Below are 12351 nucleotides of genomic sequence, written 5' to 3' on the forward strand. Positions count from 1 at the left end.
TTTTACCGTCCCCCCTCTTAACGTCCGGCTCGCCTGCATTCTTGAGCAGGGTTTCCCCGAGTTCATCCATCTATAATGTGAAAGATTCTATAAAAGAAACCATTAAGCTGAGCCCCTAGGAATTGTGTTTCCCCCCTGGAAGGCTTTTAGGGCAAAATAAAAATGCCTGGCCTGAAAACCTGATGCTGTTCCAGACACCTTAATCCAAGCTCTGGGAACAGCCTCTGCATGGTTGTGTGAGGGCCTGGCTGTCAGCACAGCCATGTCCAGGACCTCTGGCCTCCCTGAAAAATGGTGGCACAGAGGAGGAAGAGAGATTGTGGGAGCTGAAACTCATGGCCACTCTGAGCTGCCTGTGGGGGCCCAGAGGTGAAGATGTGTATGGGGCCTCAACTTCCTTACATGCAAAGTGAGGGTATCACTAGCCTAGTCACCCTTTTTCCTTTTCATTTAGGTAGCTGTTACTTGAGCTGACTTCACTCTGGTCTCAGGTGAGACCTGAGGTTTAACAAAAATTACCTACTTTCTTAGTATAGTCAAGGTTCAAGGATGAGTACATGACCCAATTTAGTCAGTGAGTGGAGGAGAGATGTCTGGGAGTTTATAGAAAAAAGAAACTTGCCACTCTAGCACCCACAAGCAACCTTCTCTCTCTAGACAGAACTGAGGGAGAAGGATGGAGCTCCAGAATCAGCCACCAGTTAGCGACCACAGACAGACTTGTTTCCAACAAGGCTGATGGCAGGAGGAGCAACAGCAGAGATGGGGACTTGGCACCAGGGCTAAGTTGAAGACTGAGCTAGCCCCAACTGTGGAGGGGAAGACCCTCTCCTCTGTTCCGTCTAAGCTGGTGTCTGCGGTGTGCCCGTCCCTCTCTCAAAGGCTGCAGACAGAAGTGGGTACAAGCTGTCTTGGGCCTGGCATGGAGCAGACCTCAGATGATGGACTGATTCTGCCTCTTTGGTATTCCATCTGGGAAAAGACTCAGGTTTTTAGGTTTTCTACCTAAAGGCCGAAAGACATCACAGCAGGCATTTGTTCACCTTAGACAGAAAACGGATACAGAAGAGGGGTTGGCGCATCCTCAGAGGTCACGTGCACAGTTATTGTGTGAGCAACGCCTTTGCTTCTAGAACGAGAAGCCCACGAAGGCTGATAACGGGTTCACACGACACAGCTCGGTGAGCTCGTGAGCTATCACAGCAGTATTATGGGTAACACCCAAGAGTGGGACCAAGCGCCAAGTCCACGAGCTGGATGTGAATGAGGGATGGCTGGGGCACGGGAGGAGGGCGGGAGCCCTGAGAATCTGGCTGGATGACTGTGGGGGGCGGTCTTTGGCATTGCCATGGGGCACCATCCTTGGCCTCACCCCCACTACTGCCAATAACACCCCCAGTTATGACAATCAAAAATGTCTCCAGGCATTGCCACATGTCCCCTGGGAAGCAAAATGCCCTGGTGGAGAGCCACAGCTATCCCAGACACTTACCTACAAGTCTTCAAACTGAGTAACTGCACACTACTAACTAAAACCGATACAGTGTAACATCACAACCAGCTGTTATGTATATAGGTAAAATCTGCTTGTTTGCTTATTTATTTTGAGATAGGGTTTCACTATGTAGCCCAGGTTGGCCTGGAACTCTTTATCCTCCTGCTTCAGCATCCTGACTGCCAGGATTACAGGCATGTACCATCATACCCAGCTCTGTTTTTGTTTTAATGCTGTGGGAAAGGATCAAGAAAAGTTATTGTAGGGGAGGATTTTTTCATTTTGTGATGTTACAATGTATCAGTCTTAATTAGCAAGTGTAATTTTTTTTATTATCTGTATTCAAATGTCCAGCAAGAGCCGGGTATGGTGGCATAGGTCTGTAATCCCAGCACTCAGGAGGCAGAAGCAGGAGGATCTTGAGTTCCAAGCCAGGCTGGGTTACATAGCAAGCCCCTGTCTCAAAAAAACCTAAGTATTTTAAACTATAAAATCTGTCTTTGGGAAAGATCTCTATTTTAACCGGAGGTTAATATGATGTTTTTAAAGCCAGCTGATTTGCCCAAGAATAACCAGATTTTGCAAATAAAAAACAAGACATCCTCTCAAACCTGAATTTCAGATAAATCCCATTTGCAACATCTGAAGCCTGTTTAAGCTGAGTGATCACTTCTTGTCAGTCAAGTTTAACTGGGCGTCTTATATTTTATCTGTGATTCCTTAAGGTTGGGATAGGAAGCTTTTCTGGGTGGGTGATAATAACCTAGCACTCTGCAGATGGCAGCAAACAGGACAGGGGAATCTGGCCCCTGATGGGCAGGTGGATGGGCCAGGGGTGTCACCATCCTTCCCAGTCTCTTCTTTGCTGGGACTCATGCTTGCCTTCCTGAAGGATGCTTCCTTTTGGTTTTGCTGCTTTGTAAAGTCTTCATTTTTAAAGTAGGAAAAGAGTAAAAGTGACCTCTATTTTCTGGATTGCAAATCTGCATGTCTTAGCACATGTGCAGACGTGTGCGGTGACACCTCAGTTGGGACACATAGCACCCCCCTTTCTTCTTGCTGCCTCTTGTTTCATGGTTCTCACCAGGATGCTGCTGCTCCTGGGGGACATGTGGCAACAACTGTGTCATCACAGCTGGCGAGATGTCACAGGCATCACCTGGTAGAGGTCCCAGAAGCTGCCAGGCATCCTAGAGTATGCAGTCCCATAGGTCAGCTCGGCCACCACTGTCACACCCTCTGTGGTTCCTAGCCATAGCTGAATGCTCATCTGTGGCCTCCCTGTAGCTGTGTGTTTTCTAGGATGTCACATGATTGGATTCCTCCAGTCTTTCACAAGCTGAATGGCTCTGAGGTTCATCCACAGAGTCCCGTGTTTCGCTGCTGAGTGGTGTTCTACAGGACACGTGTTTGCTTTTCTGGTCCCCTGTAAGGTCTCTGGATGTAATGAGGATGGCCTATGCACAGGTCGTCGTGGGAACCATCCATCTTTTCATTTTCCCCAGGCAAAGAACAAACCAAGTCCTTCATGTGCCCTCTGCTTATAATCACAGCCACTGTCTGAAGCGCCCCAGAAAGCCGCCGTCCTGTGGGCTGGGTGGGGGAAGGCCTGATCCCAAGAGTTAAGTGGAGTCCAAGTAGTGCAGCTCCTGTGGCTGCACCCACCTCCCCTCCCCCGCCCCTGGTCCCTGGCCTTCCTCCTCCCACGGAGGTCGCAGGCCAGACCCTCCTGGGCCTCAACTTGCAGCTTCTTCTGGAGACAGTACCAAAGCGCCTTTCCCTTAGAAAGATAACGCCCTTTACACTACCTACCAGGTCACCCCACCCCTTTCCTACCTGCCTGGGGATGTGGAAGCAGTCATCTTGCCAACTGTGCTGTGATGAGCCAGGAGGAAATGCCAACATGCACAAGGAGATGGAAAGGGAAAAGCCTTTGCTACTGAAGATGCTCTGGCCCAGGGGCTCACGAACTACAGCTTCCGGCCACGTCCCCTGCACCTTGCATCAGAAACAAGGTTCTATTGGAGCACAGCCAATGCAAGTCAGGTGCACATGGCCTGTGGTCACTTGTAGGCCAAAAGGCATGCTGTGAAAACAAATATTTGACCCTCCAAGCCTGAAACACCTACTCTCTGGTGCACTTCTGAAAGCATTTGGTGACCCCACTGTAACCAACCTCTATATGTGCATATGTGCAGGCTTGTAAAGAAAACCATGGGGTCCCGAGGAGACAAGAGGCCATTCTGCTTCACAATAGTTGGTTCCAGTCATTACTGTTCCTCAATCTGAATGAAAAGCCACCATTTCCTGAATGCTTGCTCTGCAGGGCTGCACTGCACTAACCCTATTCTTTGCACTGCAACCTTCACAGCAGGAATTGTGACCCATGGTTACAGATGAGGAAAGCAAGGCCACAGACCTGAGGTCATCCACCCAGGCCCACTGCAGTGGAGGGCAGAGGTAGAGCCCACACCTGGCCCAGCTGAGTCAAGATGCTACACCAAAGAGTCCAAGCAGACGTGGGGATAAAGGACCTCTGAATTCAGGAATGCAGGCCTGGATGTCAGGTGCCTACAGAGTGCAATGGTGGCAAGGATACACCAAGGTCCGGGGAAGGCCCTGAGGAGAGGAGCTGGTGGACACAGGGCTCTGGGTGATCCCAGGACAGGGACTGGCTGACCCGGGTGACATAAGTAGGATTGGTGAGTCCTGCACAGTGTAATCGATGCATTCTTGGGAAGGATTTCAGGAAACGGGCCGGAAGCATGACCTGCCTTCAGAAGGGAGGCACCCTGGCTTTCTTGTGGCCTCTGTTTTCCAGGCCCAGGGCCATCACTGCCCCTCTGAGGCCCACAGCATTAGAATGTTCCCCATTAATGGTGGAAAACACATTAATTCCGGCCACTGCCCTCGATGGACCAAGCCCAAGTGACAAGCGAGAATGTAGCTAACACTTGTGACATCTGCCTGGCCTCAATGACTCAATTCCGTTCTTGCCACCACAGGCTTGGGAAGACAGTTCCCAGCCGCTGGGCCATTGGGCCTCTAACTTTCCCTTCCTCTTGTCTTCTGGACAAACAGGAAATGAAGCAGTCACCAGAAGCAGAGGCGCCTCAAGCCAGCTGCGCCGTGGGCGGGATCGCTCACCACTTGGGCCTGATGGCTTAGTGTCCCCAGCCGCTGCAGGACAGAAGTGACACAGCCGAGCACCACACCTGCACAGCACATGGCCTTCAATCCTTTAAAGGTTCTCGACCACATCCGATTCATCTGGGATGGCAGAGAAGAGGGAGGTGCTCTCGAGTGCCAGAGGAAAGAGGCCCTGGGGCTACACGCACGCACGCACACACACGCACGCACACACGTGCGCGCACACGCACACACACAACTTGCATGCCCAACTTGACTTGAGGAGCCAGCGATGGGGTGGGAACGGAGAAGGTGCTCCATGGCCTTGACGCCGGGAGATGGAGAGCAAGGGCTAGCAATGCTGGAGTTGGTCCCTGAGGAGTGGAAGTGGGGTGGGAGTCGGTGAGGCCACCAGATTGTCTTCCGGGATCAGCTGAGTGATGCTGCCCTTCTCAGCCTCCGAGTGACTTCTTGTGTGAGCCAGGAGAGAAGGCAACAGGATGCTGGAGTCATCTTGGGAACAAAGGACCAGGTTTCTCCACATGAGAGTCAAGGCATCTCACCTCCCCACAGTAGGGAAAGAAGAAGACAGGGCACGTTGATGTGCACAGCACCAGGACTGAGGGCTCCTCAGAACGTAAGGACCTGTCCACCCATCCTTGCCCTCCCCTTCCATGTGCAGCCCCTGGCTCCCCATCTGCCTCCACCCATGAGAATGTGAGCCATGTGACTTCAGGCTGTTTGTTGAGTGAATATATGTGCTTCCAACATGGGGGAAGATACAGCCATACCACTGGCTGTATGAAGTTGGTTCTAACAAGCAGGTGTGGGGTGGAACAGGGATCAGCATGGGTCCCGTCCCAGCGTGTGACTCACCCACATTGAGGAACACGTGAAAATGTTTTAATGTCTCTTTAAAAAACATAAAAAAGCTAGGCATGATGGTACATGCCTATAATCCTAGCTCCTCAGGAGGTGGAAGGATCTCAAGTTTGAGGCCAGTCCAGGCAACATTAGGGCCTGTCTCAAAAACAAAACACAGCACCTGCCTCACAACCATAAAGCTGAGTTCAAACCCCAGGATAGGGAGAAAGAAAGAGCCCTCTAACAAAACATGAACTTTTAGCACTGAAGAAAATATTTTAATTTTCAGCCCAGGTAGGATGGTCAAAAAACATACTTTTCCATCTTTCTTTTCATGGAAGAGATGCTCAGGACTGCCGAACACAGCCCTGGTCAAGTGCGGGCACTCCTCAGTGGACTCCTTTCCCACAGAAGGCGACAGGCGGGCAAGGTCCAGCTGGGTGCATTGGTTACTCACTGCCCCCTCTAACTATACCCAAGCCTGGTCCCCAGTGACCACACTCCCTGGAGTCAAGAGTCCTCAGGTCATCCCTGAGAGCCACGGGACTTAACTCTTCAGCTTTTTCTGCCTTGGTTTCCTCGTCAGTAAAAGGCTAATGGTGACCACTGTGCTCCCTGGACAGTTACTGTGAGAATTAAGTACATCATCAGTAATGATATCTGACTCCCGAGAGTGCAGATGGAGGGCTCACACTGGGCTCTGAGTTCACCCCTTCCTTCCTCCCAGCTGCCTATGAAGCAGGTGGTGTTGCTATGCCCACAGAACAGATGAAGGAACAAGGCACCGAGAGGTGGGGCAGGCTGCTGAGGGCATGCAGGGTGACCCCAGGGGCAGTGAGCCTGTCCTGTTCCCAGCACCCACAAGAGGAAGAACTTGGGGCCTGGTCTGCAGTGAGGCTGCCACCAGCTTGGCACCTGCCAGCACCACTTGGGTTCAGTCACAGGAGTGCATCTGCTCAGGGTGCTCCCTCCCCTCTCCCACTCACCCTTGGCCATACAGCCACTCATTGCCAGCGCCAGGCAACAGCTGGGATATAGGACATGGCAGATTCAGAGGCAGGAAGGGCAGGCTGTGGGGCTTGGGCAGGGGTTGGCACCTCTCTGGTCTCTTCTGTATGAAAGGAAGGGAGGACAGCAGACTTCACCCCTGCACCATCCATCCCTCTCCTCCTCGGGACGTGAGCCTGTGATGCCTAGCTTCCTCCAAGAGCTGCAGGTGTGAAAGTTCTGGGCTTCCCTTCCACATGGGCAGCCCGGTGTCTCCAGCAGAGCCCCAGCTGTGCTGCTGCTGTGACTAACAGGAGGCCACAGCTGGGGGGCAGGGAGCAGGCAGGCTCTGCTCACCTCCTAGGTGGTCTCAGAAGGATACCCTCAAGCGGGACCTCCCCCAAGGCCAGATGGAAGGGAAGTGGGAGCTTACAGGCTGAGAAGTTTGGGGGCCATGGTGCGGTACCATGCCAGGACAGAAGCAGCTGGCTGTGCTTCTACCACGCACATGGAAAGGAAGCCAAGGCCCAAGAGGCAACCCACTGTGAATGCCACCAGCCACCAGGAACATGGCCTCATGACCACAAGATGCTATCTGGAGTCAGGGAGGGATCTGTGCCATTTCCTGCCTCCCTGGCCAGGACTGGGCACTATTGCCTCCTACCGTAGGCCCAGGCTCTCCAGGTGCGGTTCAAGGCAGTGAGCCAGTGGCTATCTCAGTCAAGGCTGGCAGGGGGTCCCCAGGGCGGGTACCAGGGACTCTGCCACCAGCTCAGGGCCAGGCACGCAGTCAGTTGCTGATGAACGCTGACTCCCTGAGTGAGGGTCTCTCACCAGTGGGCATCTGACAGGAAAAGGCTCAGGCCCAGGACCCAAGGGCAGCCTGTCAGCAGGAGCCCTCTAGAACACAGGGCGCCCAAACTCCCACTGCAGGCCTTGAAAACATGCGGACTCTCCCAGCCCCCACGTCCTGTACCATGGGTCAAGTTAGAAGGCCCCTAAGCCAGACTTTCATGAAGTCACCCTGAGTTTCTGGCCATTTGTTCCCCAGCTCCAGACCACAGCAGTGGCCTGACAGGAAGAAGAAGAGCCAGGATCTGTAAAGAAAAAGGCAACTTGATCAGCTACGCTGTCCGACCCACTTGACAAGAGCCAGCCTCAGCAAGGAAAAAAGAAAACTAAAAACTGACAAAAGATTGCTGCTCGAACTGCAAAGAGACAAAACGAAGAAGAAAAAGGTGAATGGGTGATCAGAGCGAAGCACAGAGGACGGGGAGGCACACATGAGACACCGCTACTTCCCACAGAAGACAGAAAAGCAAAGCCACACACAGGTGCCATTTGTCCTTCCCCGGACTGGCAAGGAGGGACCAGGACAAGGGCTCGAACCAGTGAGGAAGAGGAAGCAGGCACCCTCAAAGGTTACTGGTGGGGTACAGAAGAGGGTCACACTACGCCCAGGAGATCACCTGAGACTGCACTGGCTCAGCTGGAAATGACTGGTGCCCCAGTCTTCCCTCTGCAGCCTGTGTGCAACGGCAAGACTGGACAACACCAGGCATCCAGCTTGGAAGACAGTAAGAACAGCTCGTGCAGGTGGCATCTAACCCCTTAAAACACAGCGCGTGGTTCAGGGGCCAGCAGCCTGGCCATCCCTGTCTAGGAAGGCAGCCCTCCCACACTCTAGGCCTGCTCAATCAGAACCTAGTCTTAACAAGACGCTCAGTGATTCCTGTGCATATCAAGGCATGATCTTTAAAGTTCTTCCCCTTTTTTTTTTTAATTTCTTTTTTTGGGTGGTACTGGGGTTTGAACTCAGGGCCTTGCACTTGCTAGGCAGGTGCTCTACCACCTGAACCACACCCTCAGCACTTTTGCTTTAGTTATTTTTCAGGTAGAGTCTTATATTTTTGCCCTGAGCAGGCCTCAGATCAAGACCCTCCTACCTATACCTCCCGAGCAATTGGGATTACAGCAGTGTAGTACCACATCTGGCTCACTAACTTTTTACACAAGCTGCCCAGAAACTGCAATTCTCCCTATCTCCACCTTTCAAGTAGCTGAGATTACAGGCATAAGCCACCTTAGTCACAGCTCTTCCCTTCTTGAGATCTCACACAACCCAATGGCCCAGCTCCCTTACCACCTGTGTGTTGAAGATGAGGAAGCTAAGGTTTTGAGAGGTCAGGGAATCCATCCAAAGTCACACAGTGAGAGACAGGCAGTGTGACCTACAGTCACACTCTACGTGGATATAAAACACCTAAGCTTTAAAACAAACAAGGAAGCTCCTTAATGGCACATAGGTCCCCTCTCCAAGATAAGGTGTCAGATGAAGAACACTGTGTATACTGTGCCATCATTTGTGGGAGAAGAAAAAACGGAAGGCAGAATATATGCATAATCACTTAACTACCAAGAGAGCACCTCTGAAAAGCCACCCAATAAAAGCAAAAGCTGCCTCTGGGAAGTGCAACTCTACAGCTTGGGAAGAAAGTTGGAGGGAAACCATTTACTATTTCATATTTCCATAATATTTGACTGTGGAGCCACAGGCATGTAGCTCCTATTCCAAAGTAAGTGAAAAAAAATTGTTTTCCTACAACCAGTGGAAGGTAAGGAGCTACACACCCAGAAACAGCCCCCATTTAATCAGAAACACACTTTGGGGGAAGGAGAAACTGGCAGAGCTTACTCCCAGCTCCCACTCACCTTCCAGTCTGCCCTTTTTGAAGGTAGCGGATTGGACAGGGAGTGAAAGACTCTGGGGAGGCCCAGTTAACAATGGCTTCTCCAAGATTTCAGGCGCAGAACCACACTCAGGGTCTATGTAGAAGGGACAAATGCTTTGAGCAGTGTAGTGGTTCTCAAGCGGGGACGATTCTGTCCCACAGAGGACATCCTGAGTGTTATAAAAGGGAGATGCTAATAGTATCCACTGGTACGAGGCCAGGGAGGCCACTTAACACGCTCCAGTGCCTGGGATGGCCGGGAACGCGGAGTCAGGAGGTAGAAAGCCTGCACCAGCACTTCCCAGAGTGCCCTGTCTACAGTGCTGCCTTGGGGCTCTCGTGCAGGTGTGCTGTTGATATAACAGAGATTCTACATTTCCAACAGAACGAGAGCCACCCATGGGACCCACCCAGCTGATGTAGGACCATTCTAAGCAGTGAGGCCTTACCTCGCTCAGCTGTGGCCCGCCTCACACTCTTCCCATGCAAGGAAAAGGGGCTGCTTTGAGTTTGGATCCAAAAAGTGAGGCATGAAGTCCTGGTTGGAAGGGTGGGGAAAGCCTGCTCAAATGGAAATGAGCGTGCATACTGCTAAAACCTCCTGAGATTCCTAAGCAGGGCTGCCCTGGACTTGTGGTGGCCTTGGCCAGGGACTCACCATCCAGAGTCTCCACCGAAAGCTGCAGGCCCAAGTTGTGCCGAGGGTTGACCACCCAGTGGTTGCTGGTGGCTGTGATGTCAAACACCAGCCAGCCCTCCTCCGAGGCCCAGAGGGTGCGGCTGTCCAGAAGGAAGAGGTCTGACTCCCTGGAGAGATAAAAGAGACACAGTTCCAGGTTAGCTGGGTCAGGGCTCTACCACCCAGCCAGCCAGCCACTTACCAGAGAGGAGAGTCTGTGGGACGGGGGAGTAGGAGGAGGCCTACTAGTCACTGATAATTGGGTTCTCCAGCCCAAGACCCAGGGTGGATAAATGGATGGACAGGTGAGTGGGTGGATGGACGGATAGATGGATGGATGGATAAGAGGACAGATGTATAGGTGGATGGATGGATGGATGGATAGATGGGTGGATGGATGAATGGATGTATAGGTGGATGGGTGAGTGGGTGGATGGATGGATGGATGTGTGGGTGGATGGATGGATGGATTGTGGATGGATGGATGGCTGGCTGGATGGATAAGAGGATAGATGTATCGGTGGATGGGTGGGTGGATGGATGGATGGATGAGAGGATGGATGTATAGGTGGGTGGGTGGGTGGATGGATAGATGGATGGATGTGTGGGTGGATGGGTGGATGGATTGTAGATGGATGGGTGGATGGTTGGATGGATTAGTGGGTGGATGGATGGATTGGTGGGTAGATGGATGGATGGGTAGATGGATGGATGGATGGGTGGATGGATGAATGGATGGATGGATGGATGGAAGGGTGGATGGATGGATGGATGGATGGATTGGTGGGTGGGTGGATGGATGGATAGATGGATGGATGGGTGGATGGGTGGATGGGTGGATGGGTGGTTAGATGGATGAATGGCGGGTGGATGGATGGATTGGTGGGTGGATGGATGGATGAGGTGGACAGGTGAGTGGATAAGTGGACGGGTAGATGGTTGGCTTGGAAAGCACCATGGTAAAACCCAAGGTGAATTTTTGCCACTCACATACAAAGCTATCATCGTGGCAACTATTTGTTGCACACTTACCACATACCAGGCTCTGGGCTGAAAAGCCTGACAAGCCTCCTGTGGCTGGGTCCTTCCAACAACTCTGTGAGGTGGATGTTATTGCCCACACCTTGTGCAAATCTCAAGCAAAGGCTCAAAAAGGCAGAGCTGTTTACCCAGTGTTACGCCACTGGGCCAAGGGCCAGGCTACCTGCAAGCCCAAGCCTGCCCCATGCATGAAGATGCCTCTTCTGGATGTTACCTTTGCTCAGGTGCAGCTGCCACTATTTTAGAGCCTCTGACAAGTCAAATTCATTGCAGTATGTCCCACTGAGCCAGTGGCCAGAGCCAAGCACCAGATGTCCCCTGAATGAGGACACATCTCCAATTGGCCCCAGACCCCTCTTCCTACTAAACTACTGCCAACCACCCCCACTCATCATTGCCACCTGGGGACCTCCAGATTTGCAACAGGCTGGAATGCACTGACTCCAGCAGACACAGGAGCGTGTACAACCCAGGAAATAAACCTGCAGCGCTGGCCAATGTCCCAACTTATTTTAACTTAGAACCACTGGCAACATGCCTCAGCATCAGAGCCCAGGCAGGTGTGGGGGATGACAGCCTCACCTGCACAAACACACAGGGGCTGAATTTGAGTGGTTTTCCCTCTCTGCATCCCCTCAGTCACAAATCCGGGGACAGAGACTCTAGGTGGCCCAGTCAGGTCACGTGCCCAGGCTTTGACAGTGGGTGGTGTGATGGGCAGCATAACCAGAACTGCGAGGTCCAGGACAGGCTCACCACTGCCCCCCAAATCCCACTTTTTATGTAGTAACAACCCCTAGAACCCAATTAGGAAAAGGCTGAATTACATCCTTCAGTCTGAATGTTCATGTCCCTCCCCAAACTCATGATGAAACTTAATTTGAAATGTGACAGTATCGAAAGGTAGGACCTCTCCTAGGTGGTTAGGTCCTGAGGGCTCCGCCCTTGTGAAGGGATTAGCCCTTGGTAGAGAATCAAGGGAGGGAGTTTGGCCCCCTTTGCACTTCCTCTTTTAGCCATTTGAGTACATGGTAGCAAGGTGCCATCTTGAAAAAGAGCAAAATTCACCTGACCCTATGACACCTTCACTTGGTTCTCCAGCCTCCAGAACTGTGAGACAGGAATTTTTACTCTTTACAAATTACCCAGTCTTGGGTAGTTTGTTACAGTAGCACAAACAAAGACGGTTATTTCATGTGTTTGAATGCTATGACTTCTGATCTTATGGACCATTAAAACAGCCACCATACAAGACAACATGTACTCCAATAGCACATGGGGGAGCGACCCTCCCCTCCACAACACAGAGGTTACAGAAGCAAGGAACCCCTGTGTGGGCTGTACAGGATTTTAAAGACCCTACATTTGACTTTCACATCCAAACTCAATTAAAACAATGAGATGACTTTTCAGGACCCCTTGGC

At 51.9% G+C, this 12351-nt stretch overlaps 1 protein-coding gene across 1 annotated transcript in view; it reads right to left on the minus strand.

Moving 5' to 3' along the window:
- Nucleotides 1–12351, minus strand: part of Bmp7 (bone morphogenetic protein 7) — a 78766-nt gene that overhangs the window by 16534 nt on the left and 49881 nt on the right. The window contains exon 3 of the mRNA XM_020170147.2: nucleotides 9866–10014. Within this exon, the coding sequence (XP_020025736.1) occupies nucleotides 9866–10014 (149 nt within the window). The remainder of the gene's footprint in view (nucleotides 1–9865; nucleotides 10015–12351) is intronic.

The sequence above is a fragment of the Castor canadensis genome, chromosome 5 (genome assembly GCF_047511655.1).
Source record: "Castor canadensis chromosome 5, mCasCan1.hap1v2, whole genome shotgun sequence".
Taxonomy (NCBI): domain Eukaryota; kingdom Metazoa; phylum Chordata; class Mammalia; order Rodentia; family Castoridae; genus Castor; species Castor canadensis.